The 22,416-nt window shown below is 39.3% G+C and overlaps 1 protein-coding gene across 1 annotated transcript; it reads right to left on the reverse strand.

Annotated features, from left to right (window-relative positions):
* Positions 1 to 888: 888 nt before the first annotated feature.
* Positions 889 to 19,534, reverse strand: KCNMB3 (potassium calcium-activated channel subfamily M regulatory beta subunit 3). Its single transcript, XM_024755138.1, is given in 11 exon segments — positions 889 to 1,205; positions 1,208 to 1,357; positions 1,360 to 1,419; positions 1,422 to 1,500; positions 2,340 to 2,470; positions 2,473 to 2,530; positions 5,768 to 5,774; positions 5,827 to 6,008; positions 7,720 to 7,906; positions 19,110 to 19,221; positions 19,387 to 19,534. Coding segments are annotated over 11 exon segments (1,245 nt in total). The 3' UTR covers positions 889 to 1,074.
* Positions 19,535 to 22,416: the final 2,882 nt, after the last annotated feature.

The following is a 22,416-nucleotide window of genomic DNA, read 5'->3' on the forward strand; positions in this document are numbered from 1 at the left end:
TTTAATAATGTGTGACTTGCACTTATTTGCTAAAAAGAATTAAATTGGCTTAGAGTCAAAGTTTCTGTTTTGATTATATCTACGTATAAAAGTTGTTTCAAAAGTCATTCTTTCTATTGTCCATGATGTACAATTTTTTTAGTAAAATTGTAAAGCTACTTTGAGGAACACTGGTTTCAAAACGAACTCTGTTTTCAACTCATATTCACCTTAACCTGGAAAGCACTTGTTCGGAGAGTCTTGTGACAGTATTTAATAACCATGGTTGATTCATTAATTAAAGTACGGACAATTGTTGACTATCCATGTGGGACTTTTCTATGATGCGGATTACCTGAGATGAATGTTAAATTCCATCCAGTACAGCTTCTCCCTACTTCATAACACATTTCTAGCTATCTCTCACTCCCTCCAGAATGTACACAAAGAACAAAATGCGCTTATGGAAAGCATAATTAGAAAAACTTGTCGCCAAAATAAACGGTGGAAGATAACCATTTGGTCATATTTTTTATGAGAATGACGTCTTCGGATCGGCTGTCTGGAGTGCGGAAGCATGAAAAGGGGGTCCCATTTTGTGATACACGGCAAGGTTAAGTACAAATACAGCTAAGCTTAGTGAACTTCCTAGGCAGCGGCTTTCCTCCTTTCTCATGGATGGTGAGGTAAAACAGTAGGTCCACATTTTCTGAAATTATCAGATTATTATCTTCTATAGTGAATGAACTGCTCTTCACTAAGACTTGAGAAATGTTTTAATGTGAACTATGTTGCATAGAACTAGACTGGCTGTTCAGTGCTCAATAGCTTAGAAACCCTCCTCATTTATTTCCACAATGACAAGTTCTAGCTAGAGCTGATATTAGATGAAGCACAATGACTGTGAGCTCATTTTGCCCTGTGGAAACAAAAATTGCTTCCCGGCTGATGTGGAGAGATTTGGAGTAAAAAAAAGATGGTGAATTTATATGTATTTATAGAATAAATAAATACCTAATGAGATTTTTCTTTCCCACATGAAATGTTATACCTTGCTTCTACGCGGTTAGTTTGCAAGCAGGCATAATTCGGTCCTCAAGTGCAGAAATTGCAGGTATCTGAAGGCCCGGACTTTGGCCACCATCTTAAGATTTCTCTGCTCCTTCCTTTGCTCCTCCCAACACTCCACAGTTTGAACTGATGCTGTGCCATGTAAGGAACTTTGTACTTACCTCGTCTTGGAGTGCAGTGCTATATCTTTCACATAAGAGGGACAGGTATTGTGTTAATCTCACCATGCCAACTATCAGGGCGCCATCTATCAGTCATGAAGGCCAAAATAAACGGTGGAAGATAACCATTTGGTCATATTTTTTATGAGAATGACGTCTTCGGATCGGCTGTCTGGAGTGCGGAAGCATGAAAAGGGGGTCCCATTTTGTGATCAAAGAATTCCTTTATGTTCAGAGCACTGTAGAGCAAATCATTTCTATCCCAGTAGCACTTAGGTGTATAGAAGCACTAGGAATATGGAGGAGGAAGAAAGGTGAGGGCACTGTCTCTGAAAACAAGCACTTAAACAAAAGCTTTAATTCTGAAATCGCTTCAGACTGAAGCTATGAGGAGTTTTAATCTCAGAAGGTGATGAAACCTATTACATAGCTCATGGGGAAGGGTTGCCAGGAGGGCAAATATTGAAATGGCCATTTCTGAGCGCTAAACAGGATGTGGGAATAAAGACATTGAGGTTTATCATCATATCCACCAAGCACTCACGACACTGTGCCAAGGGCCCACAAAACTGTTTCAGACCTTAAAGATTACTGCATCCAAAATACAAAACCAAACTCATCAGATTGAAATTAGTGCTTAAGTAAACACAACAAAGTGTAAAATGTCAACTAATCTAATACAGCTCAACTTTTATAGTTATGTGAAAATGTTCCCTTTAAATCATATGAACCTGTTCAGTATCCTTTAAAGGATAATCTTTAAATTTCTTTGATAAGAAAAATTACTTGTTTGATTTAAGGTGGACTGTAAGTACATTTTAATGTTTTCAATATGATGGGAAATGGGACCTCTAAAAATAAGACTGCCAAAAATAAGAATGATGAATAATTCTGTTCATTGGCCCAGTCTTTAAATTCTAGACACCAATATGACCTCTCTTTTCTATATACCCCATTTTTCCTCCAAGAATGCTTTTAGCTTCATTTATCCTTATTGGTTCATTGTCCCAATGTTCACTGGAAGAAAACAGATTTATCTAGAGTTGGCTACTGCACCTTGCTAGGGACAGTCTGCCATGGAAAAGTTGCTGTAATTAGAACTGTTTCATTACATGAACTTTACACTACCTTGGAATTTATCTGGACAGCCTCTTCATTATAATGTAGGAGCACTTTCTGACCTGAATGGGTGAGCTTCACAAACACCTGCAGACACGGGTACTTGCCCTGACATCGGCAGTCCACACCACAGGTGAAAGACAGTCCATCCAGTCATCCAAGATGTGCGTGTGGATGATAGTGCAGTTAGATTCTTCTCTCTTGAGTGCTTCAATCTGGAAAAAAATAAATGATTTTCACCCCTAGAAAATTTAGTCCTATATTTCTAATGTGGTAACCCAAGGCATCTATTTCAAAGCAATGTAGGATGATTACAGAAGGCATCTAATGATTTGGGAGCATGGAGAAGCTTGCAATGGGACAAACAGCAGCAAAGTGCCAAGTTCCATCTCAATTATGACCCTCCTTGTGTATTTCTCACTATAGATCAATGGTTTTCAAACTTCAGAATCACCTGAGTGGGTTTCTTAGAATGAAGAATTTGTTAAAACGTGGGTTCTATGACTTCACTCCCAGGATTCGGGTTCAGTTGATCCAAGTTGAGGCCCATGCATCTGTATATTAATAGTATTTAAGTTGCAGGTATTTGGAGAACCACACTTTGTGCAGTATTATCCTAAATACCGTAACCACAAAGATTCACACTCAGAAATCTTCTCTCTCCTGCCTCATCATCTCAAGATGCACCACTGGCTTGTCCTGGTGAAAATGTGCCTTTGGAAGAAGTCCAACCACAGGGCTCTTAGACAACATAGCCTCCGAAAGTTGTGGTAACAAGGTACAATTCCACTCTACTTCCAAAGAGGCAAATGCAAATCATATGAGGAATCTCTCATTAGAAAACTTGCCATGTTTTTACTATTAGTAATTTCCTTAAGGTCAAGAACTATATCCTATTCGTCTTTGTGTTCCTCAAAGCATAAAGCACAATGCCTCTCACACAGTAGAAGCTCAATACGTGTTGTACTGAATTGAATTTTACTTGGAAAACATTCCTTGAGAATTTACACATGCACTGCATATACAGAATGTCACAGGTGCAATGAGACGGGGCAGACAAAATTCCTGCCCATGAAGACTTTGCGGTGGTGTTGAAGAGAAAGGACACTTGTGTATAAAATAATTAGAGAACAGGTCCAAGATAAAGTAAACGAGAGAGGAAAGGCTCCGATTGAATGCACAGGTCCACCTCCTCATGTATCCTCACACTCACATCTAGGTGAGTCTTTGTGTTTATTTCCCTGTGCCTTAAACACAAGAAGTTAGATTAGCAAATTCTAAAGCCAGAATGTTTGAAAAGCATTGTTTAGCTAGGTTCAGACTGCACTCTCATTAAGATCTTGGACTGTATGTAATCATTTTTCTTTATTAACATAACAAACTGACACACACTGCATTTTAATATGATCTAAGGCCCAGGGCATAAAAAAAAAATCACTAGATATGGCCTTAGAGGAATAAAATACTGGGCAAGTGAAAATGCAAAAATGGAAAATAAGGTTCCTTCACAGGTTTAGCACTGGCCTGATTTTCACAAAATTAATTTCTCTACTTATTTAGACCAGGCATCTTAAAGTATTTAGAGTTGTCTGCCTTTCTGTGTTAGAAGTTAAAACTCTCTAAATACTAACCAAGTACCAAACAGAGTTTGATTTGAACCTTCCTTGAAGATTTCAGGAAGCTCCAATATAGAAAGTGGGATATTCTTTCCTATGTACAAGGGCCAGACCAGAGGCTTTCAGGTAGAACCAGGAATGTATTCAAGGCTGAAACATTCAGCATGTTCTTTCAATAGTATTGTGTGTCTATTTGTCTACAAATAGACAAGTTCCATCGTTTGATTGAGAAATGAGGGTATAAGGGAGTGGGGATAGGTATGAGCTACCCAAGCCTCTCAACTGTTACGAAGCAAAACCTTCATCTTTTATGAAGCAAAACTATTCTCTGGTGGCACAAGATCACAAGGCAAGAGAGATGAGAACTCACCACTCTTAAACATTTCCTTAATTACTTCCAGCAAACTATTTCCAGAAATGCTTAGAAAAGTAAGTTTTAAATATGAGTAACAGTTTGGTACTAGCTTACAGAAGGTAACTTCAAACCATCTCCCAAATATATCACATTTAAAAAAAATAATCTGACCTGCACACACATGCACACACACATTTATTGAACTTATGTAGATGTATGTAATGCAGATACAGATATATAGATGGAAAATGGAGTAACAGGAAAAGGAAGGTAGAAAGCTAGAATGAAGGCAAGAGTAAGGTACAAACATGTAGCCTCCAGACCATAAGATCCCCTATAGTTATAAAAGCTGGGCCACAAATTTGGCTCTGAGCTTCCTAGCAGCCAAAGTAATGAAGGAAACACAACCAGATAAAAGATTCCTGGTGTCCACTGAATAAAAGCAAACTGGTTGATCAGGAGCAGAACAGATTCTCCTGCTGCTAATATCAGAGAGACAATTCCCCTGGAATCCTTCCAATGGTGGCACTGTGTGCTATAGTGGAGGATAACCTCCATATTATTGCCCTAACAATGGTAACTCAGGAATGGTGGGAGATGAATCTGATATCAGAATAACAAAAGCAGGCCATACAGTTCCTTTCCTATGACCTTTTTCTTCACTGAACTCCTAGGCCTCCCTCTTCCCCTACCCCCTGGGCCTTCTGTTGCTCTTCGGCTAGCCAAAGGGGAGGTATACCTTTCTTACCCCTTACCCAGTGCCACCCTCCTCCAAAGTACCCCATGTTGTGTGATCCTGTCTCCAAAATGAAACAGCTCCTCTACAACCCTAATCAACACTCCCATCCTCCTCACTGCAGCAAACTTCAGTTAAGTATCAGGAGGCAAAGAGTCTTATATCAGAATGAATAGGCAGATTCTTTACTGGCTATATGACCTTGGGTATTCTACTTGGCCTTTCTGAGCCTCAGCTTTCTCATTCATAAAATGAAAGTTAAGTAACAAAATAATACTTCCATCATGGACTTGCTATAGGTTTAAATAGGATAAAATATAATATATATTTGACATATATATTTAATAAATGGTAACTTATTACATGTATTTACTAAGGAAACTACTTAAAAGGAAGAAAACTAATATTTATTGAGCAACTACTATGTGCCAGGTAGCTATTAGCAAACTCAAAAAACTCAGACTCAAAAAACTTTTGTTATGCTCATGCAAAAGCTCATGCTCATCCCCTTCCCTGGGATCTACATGTTAAAGAAAGACTTTACTACCTACAGAAATATCTAATATGTGGACCATTGTTGAAAGAATTTTGAGATTGGAGGAGGGGAGTGGCAAAGAAGTATCTTCCACTTTCTTACTACCTCTTCCTCCACACCCAGTTGCCTCCCAGCACTGAGAGAGGAACAGGGATTCTGGAGAAACCAAAGCCAGCCTCCCCTCCCCTCCTCTACCACTGTGCTTGCACCTGATTTGAACTGGAAATTCTAGGTCTCCTCTCTCTGTTTCTTACCTGAGCATGAAGGGCTTTAGGATGGTTATTCCAAGCAAGAAGAACATTAGGACAGAGAAGCCTATCATTGCAAACCCTAGCAGCATGGCTCAGTCCTCTGCAGCACTGGATGGCAGCTTCCTGTGCACATCTGGCGGTTCTCCGTCATTGTAGTCTATGTTTCTCTTCCTCCCCAAGGTAGAAAAGGCTGTCTTTTGTGGGAAGAGGGAAGGAGATATTTCAGCAAGCTCATAAAGAACTGGGAACAGTGGTGATTATTCTGTGGAATATAGAAATATTGAATCACTATGTTGTACACCTGGAACTAGCATAGTGTTGTAGGTCAATTATACTTCAATTTTAAAAATTAAACAAATAAACTATTTGTTTTTAAAAGCCTAAGTTTAAATTCTAACATTTCTAGAAGAAAACATAAACCAAATCCTTTATGATCTTGGTGTAGGCAAATATTTCTTAGATACAACACACAAGCACAATCTGAAAGAAAACAAACTGGTAAATTGGACTTCATCAAAATTTTAAATTTCTGCTCTTCAAAAGACACTGTTAAAAGAATGAAAATCAAGCCCAGACTGGAAGAAAATACTGGGAAATCATTTATCTGATAAAGGACTTGAATCCAGAACACATAAAAAACTCTCAAACTCAGTAATGCCACACAATCCAGTTAACGATTTCAACAGCCACTTCAAAGAAGTTATATAAAGAGCAAATGAGCACATAAAAAGATGCTCATTAGTAACTTGTACATTAAAACCACACAGAGATACCACCTCACCCCCACTAGAATGGGTTTAACCAAAAAGACAGACAATACCAAGTGTTAGAGATGATGTGAAGGAACTGGAACTCTCCTACACTACTGATGGGCATATAAAACAGTATAACCACCTTGGAAAACAGTTGGTATTTCCTAAAAAAGTTAAACATATATGGGACCATATGACCCAGGTGTTCCATTCCTACATATTTATTTACCAAGCAAAATGAAAGCATATGATCATACAAAGACTTGTACACCGACGTTCATGGCACCCCATTTGTAAGGAGCCCAAAACTGAAAACAACCCAAATTTTTATCAACAAGTATAAACTCTTACATTCACACAATGGAATAATACTCAGCAAGAGAACTGATAAACACAGTACTCATGATGAACCTCAAAATAATTATGCTGAGTGAAAAAAGCCAAACAAAAGAGGCCATGCTGTATTATTCCATTCCTACAAAATTCTAGAAACTGCAAACTTATCTTTAGTGACAGAAAGCAGATTAGCAGTTACCTGGGGGTTGGAGGAAGATGCAAAAGGACACAAGGAAACTTTCATGGTAGTAGGTGATGGATATGTTTTTTATCTTGATTGTGTGATGGTTTCACTGGTATACACATGTCAAAACTTACCAAATGGCACACTTTAAATATGTGCCATTTGTCATATTTCAGTCATAAAGTGTTTTTTGACAAATGTTAAAAAAAAAAGTGGGAACATTTACCAACCCATGGGGGATGGAGGGATTATACCATTTGCCGCCCACCTGAGGGTTGTAAGCAGGCTTGATGCAACACAATGAGATCTTATATTCAGAGCGTGGTTAAAAGTCCATCTAAACAAGCTAAAATGATGTGTTAGAAAATTTTTTTTCATGTAACAAAACTAAGGAATGTTGCCTGTGTTAAGTCTTTAGAGATCTGTTTAATCAATGACTAGGAAAGAATTACCTATAAGTAGCTTTCATTCATTTTATGTAAATAGTGTTATAAACTTATCTTCCAGGGAAATTGCATATTTCCCCTGAAAATGTTTTTTACATTCTTTTATGAATTCCATATGGAAAGAATGACTCCGCAAGCTCACATTTGGAATTAATAGCATCCTGAAGTAGGATCTGACTTGTTCTTTCATATCCAGCTGTTGAGAAGGCAGCACATCCACCACATGGCTTTCTGGCCCAGGGCCCAGTCCGTTCAGAACAGTGAGGGCCTCGCTGCAGGCGTCTCCCTCGCCCACCTCTCCTCTGTCCTCATACAGCTCCACACAAGTGGCCCTACGCCTCTTCTCTCCCTCTCTCTGTTCTGCTCTAGGAAAGGAGGTGATAAATTCTTTCACAAGGGGGCATCCAGGGATCAAAGTCCAAAACAAAGGTTGCCAACTGGTGACCCATGGACAGTATCCAGCCCACAGATGTGTTCTGTTTGGCCTTTTCTGTGTGTGTGTGTTTTGGGTTTTTTTTTAATGTGGGATTCGTTGCTAACACTTTAAAAATCATGAAATTTCTCACAAAGATGCTGATTTCTACTTTTTTTAAAATAAATTTATTTATTTATTTTTGGCTGCATTTGGTCTTCATTGCTGCACGCAGTCTAGATGCGGCGAGCGGGGGCTACTGTTTGTTGCGGTGAGCGGGCTTCTCATTGCGGTGGCTTCTCTTGATGCAGAGCACGGGCTCTAAGCGCGCAGGCTCAGTAGTTGTGGCTCACGGGCTCTAGAGCGCAGGCTCCGTAGTTGTGGCGCACGGGCTTAGTTGCTCTGCAGCATGTGGGATCTTCCCGGACCAGGGCTTGAACCCGTGTCCCCTGCATTGGCAGGAGGATTCTTAACCACTGCGCCACCAGGGAAGCCCTGATTTCTACTTTTGAACAAACATCACAAGGTCCACATTCCTGCCTATGAACAGCTGGCCAAGTCGAGTAGAGGCTGCCCCTGTGGACAGGGGTGTCTTCTCCAATCTGCAACAGTCCCACAACTTCCTGTGGTCACTGTCACTGATTTGCTATTCCCTGTTCAGCAGGCATTTGTGTCCTGGAGGTACTTCTATTTTAAGAAGCTTAACGAAATCTTAAGCCAAACAAATGCAGGGTAAAAATTCAGCGTCCATCAAGCTGTGTAAAAAGCTTACCAAATTCTGAAGGTGAGCAAAAACCCTGTCAAGGGAATCGTTTTCCTCCAAAAGCATATTTTATAGTTTATCTTCCATCCTTCCCCCTTTCTCTCCCTAATTCCCTTTCTCCCTAGCAGTATCTTCGAGTCCAAAGAGACCGAAGGGAATGTCGGGCGATCCAGGGTATTCCAGGAGCCTGGTCTGGGAAGCACTGCTCTCAGGAGATGGTAACAGTGTCGTTATACTACTCTGGGAATCAAGGACCTGGTTTGGGGATTTTTAGTTTCCTTTGATATTTTACCTTCTATCATCCCACCCTCAGAGAATGGGAAGGCAAAAAAAAAAAAATGTAACGAAAGTTAAGCCAGTATATTTTATAGTTTCTCAACAAATATGATAGCTTGATTAAGAGTTTTAGCCCTAAAGGAAGGTTTGGATATTTTGTAGGTTCCCAATACCCAACACCCAGCATTTCCCTCATGTTCTGAAACTGGGCTTTTAGTTGCTTTGCACTGTAAAGTATCCGGAGGTTTATCATCAGATATCCATCAAATCCATGCACAAAGAGGGTTATTATGAGGCCTCTTTGCCATTTCTGACATATTGATTTAACATACCCAGTTATAACTGTATGATTTCTTCGTTGCTGCGTGTGGGCTTTCTCTTTAATTCTGATCTCATTTAGGAATAAGACAGACCTGGTAGTATAATAGACTATGTTTTATCTTTCTAATATTTCTGTCCACTTTGTTTCAAGGCTTCATGAAGAGTTGACAACCTCAGAGACCTCTTGTGAAGAAGTTATTTCATGTTTGGAGGGAAAGATAATACAAAATAATTGCTAAAAATGAATACACAGCTATATAGTTTTAAAATTTATTTTTATTTTATTTTTGGCTGTGTTGGGTCTTCGTTGCTGCGTGTGGGCTTTCTCTAATTGCGGGGGCGGGGGGGCTACTCTTCGTTGCGGTGTGCAGGCTTCTCATTGCTGCAGAGCACGGGCTCTAGGCACACAGACTTCAGTAGTTGTAGTGCGCAGGCTCAGTAGTTGTGGCTGGCGGGCTCTAGAGCGCAGGCTCAGTAGTTGTGGCGCACGGGCTTAGCTGCTCCGCAGCATGTGGGATCTTCCCAGACCAGGGATCGAACGCATGTCCCCTGTATTGGCAGGCGGATTCTTAACCACTGCACCACCAGGGAAGCCCACACAGCTATGTTTTTATTATTGTAATAATAATAGTCTTCTATTTCTCCAGCAAAATGGACTAGATACCCACTTTAACTGTAAACATAAAAATTCTGGTCGAAACTTAAAAAAAGAGTTTGAAATACTCAAAGGACAAAAACTATGTGAAAGTAGGAACCCAGAAGGGAAAGTAGACTGGAGTAAATTTTAACCTTGAGGACATTTGCAGAACTTGGTGACCTTGAGCTTCAGTCTCACAGTTTGGGGGTGGGGAGAGACATAGGGACAGGAGACAATGCCCAGGGCCTATCCAAGGTGTGGGAGGTAATGCTCTCCACGAGAGCTGGGACCCATAAGACCTTGTACTCAGTGTAAGGCTGAATTGGAAGTAGCCACCTCCCACACACAACTCCCTAGGAGACTGCAAGGAAAATACCTTACTCTAACCTGACACTGAGTACAGGAGGAAAACTATAATCTCCCCTGAGATTTCATAACCTTAAGGTGATACTTAAGAGAGTTTATAGCCAGAATTCACACTACTTGGGAAACCTAAAACCCTCAAGCTAAGAATTTCACTTAATCTTATCTCAAGTAGTTAGTGCCTTCTGGCAGCTGGCAGAAGCAAAGATATAAATTCTCTGGAGGAGATCACCTTCAACCTAGGTCTCGAAGGAATCCTATAAAGTTTCAAGGAGTATGTACTCTCATTCTAAAGTCATAAAGCACACAATAAGGACCTTGGAGTGAGAAAAAGCAACAGAATCAGATCCAAAAAAATACTTCAGATATTGGACAACATATAAAAATATATCTACAATATGCTTGAAGAAATAAAGGAGGGATTGGATATCAGAACGAGCAAAAGACTCTAAAACATGACCAAGCCAATATTAAAAAGAACCAAATAGAATTTCTAGATATGAAAAATGAAATAATTGACATAAAAAGCTCAATGGATGACAATGACCTACTGTAGAGCCCAGGGAACTATATTCAATATCTTGTAATAACTTATAATGGAAAAGAATTTGAAAAAGAATATATACGTATAATATATATTATATATATCTGTGAATCACTTTGCTGTACACCTAAAACATTGTAAATCAATTATACCTCAATAAAAAAATCAATGGATGGATTTAACAGTTGGATTAGAATCTGAAAAGATAATTAGTAAATAGATGGACCTGCAAAATAAATAAAATATATTGCTAAATATACTTTAGCTAAAGTATAATATAGAGATTTCTTTAATGGAAAATATTGAAGAAAGGTTAAGAAGCGTGGAAGATAGATAGAAAGGTTCTAACATAAAGTCTGTTCAGAATTCCAGAAAAAGAAGAGAAGAAAGCCAAGCAATATTTTTTAAAAAACAATAAAATTACAGAATTGCTGAAGACCCAGTCCACAGATTCCAGAAGCCAAGTGGGATAAAATAAAATGAAACCCACACCTATATACATCACAGAGATATTGCACAGACACCAAGACAAGAGAAATTCTTAAAAGTAGCCAGAGAAAAAGACAGATTAACTTCAAAGGAATGACAATTAGGCTGAAACCTTACTTCTCTGTAACAAGAAAAGAAGCCAGAAGACAGGAATATTGTCAATATGCTGAGAGAAAACAGAACTCTATACTCAGCAAAAGTCTCTCAAGAATAAGTATGAAATAAAGGCATTTCAGACACACACAAAGCTGAGTTTGCCATCAACAGACCTTCACTAAAGAAAAAGGTCAATTATTTACTGCAGGCAGAGGGAGAGCAATCCAGGTAGAAGAGCTGAGATTTAGTCAAAAATGAGGAGCAATTACAGGAGTAAATAGGTAAGTAAAGATACAAACCTTACAAAATAAAAATAGTAATAAAACTTCAATAGTTAAATATTTAAATTTTTTAATTAAAATGGTGATGGTGATGATGTCATCTTGTGGGGTTAAAAGAAAAGACAAATACATTATAAGAGCACATACCTTATAGGAGGTGACAGTGTTACTGTGTTCTAAATTACTAATATTTTTTGAGGAGATGATAAAGATATTGATTTCACTTTGATAAGTTCAAGTCTGCATGCTAAAATTGTTGGAGTATCCACTAAAAGAGTACAAATAGGTGATATAACTTCCAAACCAGTAGAGAGAGAAAGAATGAAAGGGGGAAAAAATCAATCCAAAAGAAAGCAAGGGAAAAGGGGAAAAAGAAAAACTCATGGAAAAGACAGGACAGACAGAAAGCACAAAAACATGACAAAATAAATCTAAGTACACCTGTAATTACAATAAATCTAAATGGATCAAATGATCCAGTTAAAAGATAAAGACTGTCCGACTGTATTTAAATATATGTTTTACATCTAAAACACACAGATGGGGAGGATCTTCAAGATGGTGGAGAAGTAAGACATGGAGATCACCTTCCTCTCCATAAATACATCAAAAATACATCTACATGTGGAACAACGCCTACAGAACACCTACTGAATGCTGGCAGAAGACTTCAGACTTCCCAAAAGGCAAGAAACTCCCCACGTACCTGGACGTGTGGCTGACAGGGTTTTGGTGCTCTTGCCAGGTGTCAGGCCTGAGCCCCTGAGGTGCGAGAGCCGAGTTCAGGACACTGGACCACCAGAGACCTCCTGGCCCCACGTAATATCAAACAGTGACAGCTCTCCCAGAGATCTCTGTCTCAATGCTAAGACCCAGCTCCACTCAATGACCAGCAAGCTCCAGTGCTGGACACCCCATGCCAAACAACTAGCAAGATAGGAACACAACTCCACCCATTAGCAGAGAGCCTGCCTAAAATCATAATAAACACACCACCAGACACAGTCCTGCCCACCAGAAAGACAATATCCAGCCTTATCCACCAGAACACATGCACCAGTCCCCTCCACCAGAAAGCCTACACAACCCACTAAACCAACCGTAGCCACTGCAGGCAGACACCAAAAACAAAGGGAACTACTAACCTGCAGCCTGCGAAAAGGAGACCCCAAACACAGTAAGTTTAAAAAAATGAGAAGACAGAAAAATATAGCAGATGAAGGAGCAAGGTAAAAACCCACCAGACCAAACAAATGAAGAGGAAATAGGCAGAAGAATTCAGAGTAATGATAGTAAAGATGATCCAAAAACTTGGAAATACAATGGAGAAAATACAAGAAATGTTTAACAAGGGCCTAGAAGAACTAAAGAGCAAACAAACAATGATGAACAACACAATAAATGACATTAAAAATTCTCTAGAAGGAATCAATAGCAGAATAACTGACGCAGAAGAATGGAGAAGTGACCTGGAGAATAAAATAGTGGAAATAACTACTGCAGAAGAACAAAAAAAACCCCCAAAGTTAGCAGAAGGAAAGAAATCGTAAAGATCAGGTCAGAAATAAATGAAAAAGAAATAAAGGAAACAATAGCAAAGATCAATAAAACTAAAAGCTGGGTCTTTGAGAAGATAAACAAAATTGATAAACCATTAGCCAGACTCATTAAGAAAAAAGGGGGGAAGAATCAAATCAACAGAATTAGAAATGAAAAAGGAGAAGTAACAACTGACACTGCAGAAATACAAAGAATCATGAGATTACTACAAGCAATTATATAATAATAAAACGGACAACTTGGAAGAAATGGACAAATTCTTAGAAAAGCACAATCTTCTGAGACTGAACCAGGAAGAAATAGAAAATAAAAACAGACCAATCACAAGCACTGAAATTGAAACTGTGATTAATAATCTTCCAACAAACAAAAGCCCAGGACCAGATGGCTTCACAGGCGAATACTATCAATCATTTAGAGAAGAGCTAACACCTATCCTTCTCAAACTCTTCCAAAATATAGCAGAGGGAGGAACACTCCCAAACTCATTCTACGAGGCCACCAACACCCTGATACCAAAACCAGACAAAGATGTCACAAAGAAAGAAAACTACAGGCCCTTATCACTGATGAACACAGATGCAAAAGTCCTCAACAAATCACTAGCAAACAGAATCCAACAACACATTAAAAGGATCATACACCATGATCAAGTGGGTTTATCCCAGGAATGCAAGGATTCTTCAATATATGCAAATCAATTAATGTGATAAACCATATTAACAATCTGAAGGAGAAAAGCCATATGATCATCTCAATAGATGCAGAAAAAGCTTCCAATAAAATTTAACAACCATTTGTGATAAAAACCCTCCAGAAAGTAGGCATAGAGGGAACTTACCTCAACATAATAAAGGCCATATATGACAAGCCCACAGCAAACATCATCCTCAATGGTGAAAAACTGAAAGCATTTCCACTAAGATCAGGAACAAGACAAGGTTGCCCACTCTCACCACTCTTATTCAACATAGTTTTGGAAGTTTTAGCCACAGCAATCAGAGAAGAAAAGGAAATAAAAGGAATCCAAATCGGAAAAGAAGAAGTAAAGCTGTCACTGTTTGCAGATGACATGATACTATACATAGAGAATCCTAAAGATGCCACCAGAAAACTACTAGGACTAATCAATGAATTTAGTTAAGTAGCAGGATACAAAATTAATGCACAGAAATCTCTGGCATTCCTATACACTAATGATGAAAAATCTGAAAGAGAAATTAAGGAAACACTCTCACTTACCACTGCAACAAAAAGAATAAAATACCTAGGAATAAACCGACTTAAGGAGACAAAAGATCTATATGCAGAAAATTGTAAGACACTGTTGAAAGAAATGAAAGATGACACATACAGATGAAGAGATATACCATACTCTTGGATTGGAAGAATCAACTTTGTGATAATGACTATACTACCCAAAGCAATCTACAGATTCAATACAACCCCTATCAACTACCAATGGCATTTTTCAGAGAACTAAAACAGAAAATTTCACAATTTGTATGTGAAACACAAAAGGCCCCCAAATAGCCAAGGATGAGAAAGAGAAACGGAGCTGGAAGAATCAGACTCCTGGACTTCAGACTATAATACAAAGCTACAGTAATCAAGACAGTATGGTACTGGCATAAAAACAGAAATATAGATCAATGGAACAGGATAGAAATCTCAGAGATAAACCCACGCACATATGGTCACCTCATCTTTGATAAAGGAGGCAAAAATATACAATGGAGAAAAGACAGCCTCTTCAATAAGTGGTACTGGGAAAACTGGACAGCTACATGTAAAGAATGAAATCAGAAAACTCCTTAACACCATACATAAAACTAAACTCAAAATGGATTAAAGACCTAAATGTAAGGTCAGACAGTATCAAACTCTTAGCGGAAAACAGGCAGAACACTCTACGACATAAATCACAACAAGATCCTTTTTGACCCACCTCCTAGAGAAAGGGAAATAAAAACAAAAATAAACAAATGGGACCTAGTGAAACTTAAAAGCTTTTGCACAGCTAAGGAAATCATACACAAGATGAAGAAACAACCCTCAGAATGGGAGAAAATATCTGCAAATGAAGCAACTGACAAAGGATTGATCTCCAAAATATACAAGCAGCTCATGCAGCTCAATATCAAAAAAAAAACAACAACCCAATCCAAAAATGGGCAGAATACCTAAACAGACATTTCTCCAAAGAATATATACAGATTGCCAACAAACACATGAAAGGATGCTCAACATCACTAATTATTAGAGAAATGCAGATCAAAACTACAGTGAGGTATCACCTCACACTGGTCAGAATGGCCATCATCAAAAAGTCTACAAAAAATAAATGCTGGAGAGGGTGTGGAGAAAAGGGAAGCCTCCTACACTGTTGGTGGGAATGTGAAATGGTGCAGCCACTATGGAGAACAGTATGGAGGTTCCTTAAAAAACTAAGAATAGAACTACCATATGACCCAGCAATCCCACTACTGGGCATATACCCTGAGAAAACCATAATTCAAAAAGAGTCATGTACCACAATGTTCATTGCAGCACTATTTCCAATAGCCAGGACATGGAAGCAACCTAAGTGTCCATCGACAGATGAATGGATAAAGAAGATGTGGCACATATATACAGTGGAATATTACTTAGCCATAAAAAGAAGCGAAACTGAGTTATAGTGAGGTGGATGGACCTAGAATTTGTCATACAGAGTGAAGTCAGAAAGAGAAAAACAAATACCATATGCTAACATATATATATATGGAATCTGGAAAAAAAAATGGTTCTGAAGAACCTAAGGGCAGGACAGGAATAAAGACGCAGACATAGAGAATGGACTTGATGACACGGGGAGGGGGAAGGGTAAGCTGAGATGAAGTGAGAGAGTAGCACTGACATATATACACTACCAAATGTAAAATAGATAGCCAGTGGGAAGCAGCCGCATAGCACAGGGAGATCAGCTCAGTGCTTTGTGACCACCTAGAGGTGTGGGATAGGGAGGGTGAGAGGGAGATTCAAGAGGGAGGAGATATGGGGATATATGTATATGTATAGCTGATTCCGTTTGTTATACAGCAACAACACAACAATGTAAAGCAATTATACTCCAATAAAGATGTTAAAAAAATAAATAAAACACACAGATATACAGAAAGGTTGAAATTTGTTAGGCAAAGTCTATGAAAAGGTGATATGAACGTTAAGGTTAGAAAGCATTATTAGAAGTAAAGAAGGTAATGACATTGATTTAAGGTTCAATTCACCTGGAAGATATAATGATACTAATTTATATGTACCTGATAGCATTGCCTCACTGACAGAACGATAGGAAGAAATAGACAAAATCCACTATCAGACTGACATATTTTTACATACTCCCCCAGTAACTGATAGCTCAACCAGACAAATCAGTAAGGAAATAGAATTGAGCAAAGCAATTAACAAGGTTTTTCTAAATGATAAAGGTAGAATATTGTCCCCTATAGAATATATATTCTTCTCAAACATACATGAAATATTTGAGACCCAACCACAAACTAAGCCATAAAGAAAGCATCAATAAATGTCAAAGGATTTGTAACAGTAATGAACTTATTTTGTATGCTCATTTTATGAAACTTTGAAAATATGGGTAAGTCTAGAGAAGAGAATAAAAATCACCTACAGTTCTACCTCTCAGAGAGAATTATTATTCACTCACTGGGTTATTCCCCTCGTCTATATTGTTTTAAATAGAATGAGATCACACTGGATATCTATATATATATTTCTTTTTAAGCTTGTATTTTTCAGTTAACATAATAACCACTTTCCCATGTTGGTAGCAATTCTTTGTAACCCTTCTGTTGGCTACATAATATTCTATGAATTGGATATACCATAATTTCCTTAACCATTTCCTTACAGTTGAATATTAGGTTGTTTCCAGTTTTCTGAGTTCATAAACAGTCCTGTAATTAAGTTTGTGGTATTTACAAGCACCTTTCATCAAAGGACCTGAAAGTGCTTAAGAGTGATCTAATTTTATTCTCCAGCCAGTGAGATGAGTGAATAGCATTTTCATTCCTCTTTGCCAGCAATAATCTTCACTTCTAACCAATGTGTTACCTGGAGGCATTTTATTATAGTCAAGGCATTACCCACCCCTTCCCGTTGCTCCCCTGCAGACAGAACTGACTTTCCCACCAGCCCTGACTACCGCAGTTGCTACAGGTGCCTTCTGGCTTAGCGTGAGGCAAACTCAATTTCAAAGAGCTTGAACATGTTCATCTGTGATCCCTGTGGAAGCCCGCAGCCTCTTCCTCCAACACTGTAACTTGGGCAGAGTGTTCCTTAGAAGGATGATGCGGTTGATGAAAGCTTGATAATTCAGCTGACATTCATTTCACATGTGTATGTAATTTCTAAGCGCCGGGTATGTTAAATAAATATTTCCCTGTAATTTGTTTGTGTTGCAGAGATTTGGGTAATTATTTTTACCCTTCTGTTTTTTAATTACAAAATTATTTAACAAATTCTTTTGAAACAGCAAAGGAGGTTGAGAAAAGTCAACATGGTTCATGTAGTTCAGCAAGAGGCAAGATGGGTGATCCAACTGTGCATTCCAGAAGTGAAAATGGGATGCTGTTGCTTTGGGGAGAACACAACTGCTCTGCTAGCTAGTTAATTATGTTATGAATGGGGCATTAAAAATTGTTCCCTTGCATGTTTGTCATTTCATCTTCTGCCATACAATGACTCACTTTGATTGTCTTCTCACAAAAGCATTAGTTCACTTGTAGGAGAGAAATGTTTTTGCCTCTATCTCTTTCTGCGGTTTGTTCCTTCCTCCTCCAGCCCCAACCTCCGTCCAAACCCCTACCTCTCACTCTCCTGCATTCTTTCTCCCCAGTACATAATGACTCATGAGTGTAGTTAAAGAACAATGGGAGTGGGCACTGTGATGACCATTATGATCTTTATTGTTTCCACTTTCTCAGCTCCCAGCTCCACTTGAGCCACTAACGAACCATCCAGGTTTCCAGATAGAGTGAACTTAGCTGTGAAATGTACCCTCCCAGGAGTAAGCTGGCAAGTTTTAATATCTCATTCCTCAAACACCCTCAGGCATTGCTCTTCTCTCCATGTTGGTGCCCACTTCTCAATGCCCCACTGCCCCACGCCTGGGGGCAGGCAGAAGTACAGCCCCTCTGCTTTGCATTCCCCTGCTCCTCAAGATAACCTGTCTCACTTCCCCCTTAAATAGTAGAGCCTGGTGGTTAATAACCACAGCTAAAATGTGAAATGGAATAGTATAGAAAGTAGTACATAGAGAGTATGCTAAGGCATGCAGAGACCATTAATATCTCCAACAGCAGACAAGAGGATGGGGCAGAGAGAGGCTAAGTGACCTGCCCACAGTCATACAGCTATTTAAGTGATGGAGCTGGATTTGAACCTAGGCTGTGACTCCAAGACCCAAGCAGATTTCACCAATGCGACAAATGCTGGCAGTAATTTCATTTAACCAACAGACATTTGTTGAGCACCAACTATGTGCTGGGCCATGCTCTACTGCTGGGGAGCCAGAGAGGAGTTTAAAAAGATCCCTAGCCTCCAAAAACTTGCATCCTAGATGAGGAAGCCAACAAGAAAGGATGCAACCCCTGGATAGCAGTGCTGCTGGGGAAGCCTCCAAGGTCCCCTGGGAGGCATGACAAGTGGACACCCTCAGAGGATGAAGAACAAACTCAACCTCCAAACTCCTTATGGCCGCTCTTCTTCTAGACACTTGTTCAGCGAGATGCCCATGAAAGCTGAGAGATTGTGGTGGTGACTTACCTCCCCTGGCTTCTCCAGCCGCCCTGGAGTTTAATTTGCATGGGTATGCTGAACAGCTGCATGAGACCAGGGGTCTGGGCAAAATGGACTCCTTCCACCTGAGCCATAGCCTCTGAGGGCACCAGAAGGGTAAAGTTTAAACATCAACAGAAGTGGGGTCCCAGGGAGCCACCAGTCCCCGGCGCAGGCAGCCATCGGAAGCACCTGCGCCTCCAGAGCTGCCAGCTGGTGGTGTGCGGTGCCCGCTCTCCTGGGGAGGTGGTGGGTTAGGGCTGGCCTGTCTGGGGGTTCCGCAGATTCCCGGCAAGGCAGGGCGGTCCGTCCAAAAGGCTCAAGTCGTTTTCTGCAGCCAGACCTTCTCCCCGTGGTCGCCCGATGCCTGCCGCTGCCTTATCACCTGGGTTCTGCTTCAGCAGCCGGTGCATCGCCATAGAGACCTAAACGCTTGTGGAAAGTTCTGAGGCCCAAGGGACCCTGTATAATTTGCGAAGGACATACGCAGTTTAAGGTTTATAAAAAGAGGAAATGTTTTGCCTTGGCCACGTTTCCTTTTTCATAAGTTTTCTGTTAGAGTGCAAGCTCAGAGGATGGATTTTTTCTGGTTAATTGTATGTTCTGATTAAGAGAATTCATTTCTATACCATATGTGATTTCCCAAATTTTCAAGACTCAAAGGGTCATAAAATAACTCACCATTAAAACTATAACAAAGTTTAAAAAAACTGTATCAAATGATATTTTATCTTTCTTTGATAACTAAAAGACATTTGGGGGATCTTTCGATACCACAAAATCATGAACATAAATTACTATTATATTGTAGCTTACCGAAATGATGATAGAATGTTAGGTAGACTACTTTTGCTGCATGTTTTTTAGTAAAGGTAGTATTATCTTAACATTTTCCAAAACATTGGTGTTAGCAAGAAGGTAAGCATAATCTCATCTATAAACATCATATATAGAGAGCCATATTTATTAACTGTTACTTGCAGCTGTATTAATATCACTTAATGAAAAAAACATATTTATATACTTATGATTTGTATTAATTTTCTATTAGAGTTATAGACTAGTTCCTTTGTAAATTATTTGTTTTTAATGAACTGATGCAATTTGGAATAAAAACTGATACCAACTAGAATTTTTTCCTTCTGCTTCCTACTTGAAACAGCCTTTAAATATATAATAAATCTTCTTTTTCAGATTTAGACGTGCTAATAAATTCCCCTGCAATTTGGTATGTAACTCTCTTTGAAGAAATGATTGGTTTTCTGCTATTTTTATGTATTTGATTCAACCTCAGAAATAGGGTACTTTCTGAGCCCCTAAGACCCCCTACTTGAATTTGCACTTGCCTTTACTGGGACTTCCCATTTTATAGTTCTAGTTCCACCTAAGTGAAAATACACATGCAGAATCTTTAAAAATTCATTTTAAGAGGGTGTGAACATTATTTTAAATTACCTTTAGTCCCAATTCAAAAGTTCTGATAGATCCAGACAGATTTATTTTGGGTCCTGGACAAGTCTGGGTCTGGTATGTCTTAGAAGTAGCTGGCATAGTTGGCCATCTGAGATTGATCTCAGACCCAGCCTATGCTTGGTTTTTTCTTCCTTTTTACATAGGGTCATGATGGTAAATGGGAGGGAGTAACTTAACCTGTTACCCTTTGATTTTCTTCCCGGTGCCCCTTCACTTGGTAACTGACTGGCCTCTCTGTCCACCAATAGCAGGCCACACTCCCTTCTCACCCTTACGACAAGTGCCCGACACACACACACTCCACTCAAGGCTCACAGCCTACCTCTCAAGAAGAACCTAGAGTGATTGCTATGAATTGCAATCCCAATGCATCCATTCAGGAACACACAGGCTAAGCCAGAAGGAGTGTGGTGGTAAGAGACGCCAGGTGCACGGACCTTCACTGTACATCAGGATCTCTGATCCCCACCCTTGGTCCCTCAGACCATCCCTGAGTCCCCAGCTTACTCTTTCCTCTCAGAGTTGCTGGAGATCACTTCCTACTCCATAAAAGCCATGAGTCAACCATCAAGCCCACCATTTGGGCCCCCTCCCTCTCTGGGCCAGAGGATTTGGGTACTGCATTCAAATCCCAGTTTTGTAACTTCAGGTAACACATTATACATTCTCTGCCCTGGTTTTCCTTAGTAAAAAGAAAGTAAATAAAAATTCAGTGTGAGTTGTGTGAGTGTGATGTAACTTAATTAGTGCCCATAAACTGCTGTGAGATCTGAAGATGAAAGGGGATGTTACTGCCAAATGCTGGCGTCATGGATTCTTGGCTCCACATTTTCTTTTGCACTGAACAGGTGTTTTACTCAAGGGAAAAAAGAACCATCTCCCTTTCACCAGGCTAGAGAAACCACTTCCTCACTCATTTTCATATTCTCTCAATTACATACTACTTATTCTTTAGTAATATGAATTCTACGAATTCTTTGGTAGCTGAAATTCTCCATGTTCATGAGAACTGTATCTCTCTTCAAATATGGAGATGTACAAATCATATACAACAACCTAAAAAGTATACAACAGCTTATGTTTTTTGTCTGTCTCTGTTATTTGTAGGAGAATAAATAAACCTCTAACTGAACAATCATCCTGGTATGAATAGTTTTTGCTGGTGCAAGCAGCAATTTAAACTGTCAAAAGTAGAATAATATGTGATCTTACATTCTCTTTGCAGGAAAAACAAACAATAAGGAAGTATGATTTGTGCTACACATTTACAGAGTCTTAGATGGTATCTTCCTTTTCCTTTATCATAATGACTAACTCCAGACATCTGTGCTAATCCAATGGCCACTGACCCCATATGACCTAGGCTCATGTCAGAGAAACCAGTGTCACCTCTCTGCAGATGGTCTCCCTGCTCTGATGAGTGATGATACTAATGACTAACGTTTACTGAGTACTTACTATGAGCCAGGCATGGTTCTAAGGCTTTACATGCATTAATTCACTTCTTGGGCATTTTTAAGAGCAGAGAGCTACACTGAGTTACAAAACCTCACAAGAGCCACGGAACTGGTCCAACCTGGCATAGAAAAAGCTCATTGGATAATTGAAGCAGAAACTAATAGAAACAATAGCTGAAATTGTTAGATAGTTCAAGAGCCCTTGATTTATGGTCCCGTTTGAAATCCACTGTGACCAAGTCTTCACCAGGTGGCACAGGGCACAGACATATTTTATAATAATGTAAGTCAAGGTAACTGATCACTGCTTGAATGGTACTTGATTCCAAGTGTGACCTATTCAATACAGATTCCCAGGCCCCATC

Source organism: Neophocaena asiaeorientalis, unplaced genomic scaffold (genome assembly GCF_003031525.2).
Source record: "Neophocaena asiaeorientalis asiaeorientalis breed wild unplaced genomic scaffold, Neophocaena_asiaeorientalis_V1.1 scaffold188, whole genome shotgun sequence".
In the NCBI taxonomy this organism is placed as follows: domain Eukaryota; kingdom Metazoa; phylum Chordata; class Mammalia; order Artiodactyla; family Phocoenidae; genus Neophocaena; species Neophocaena asiaeorientalis.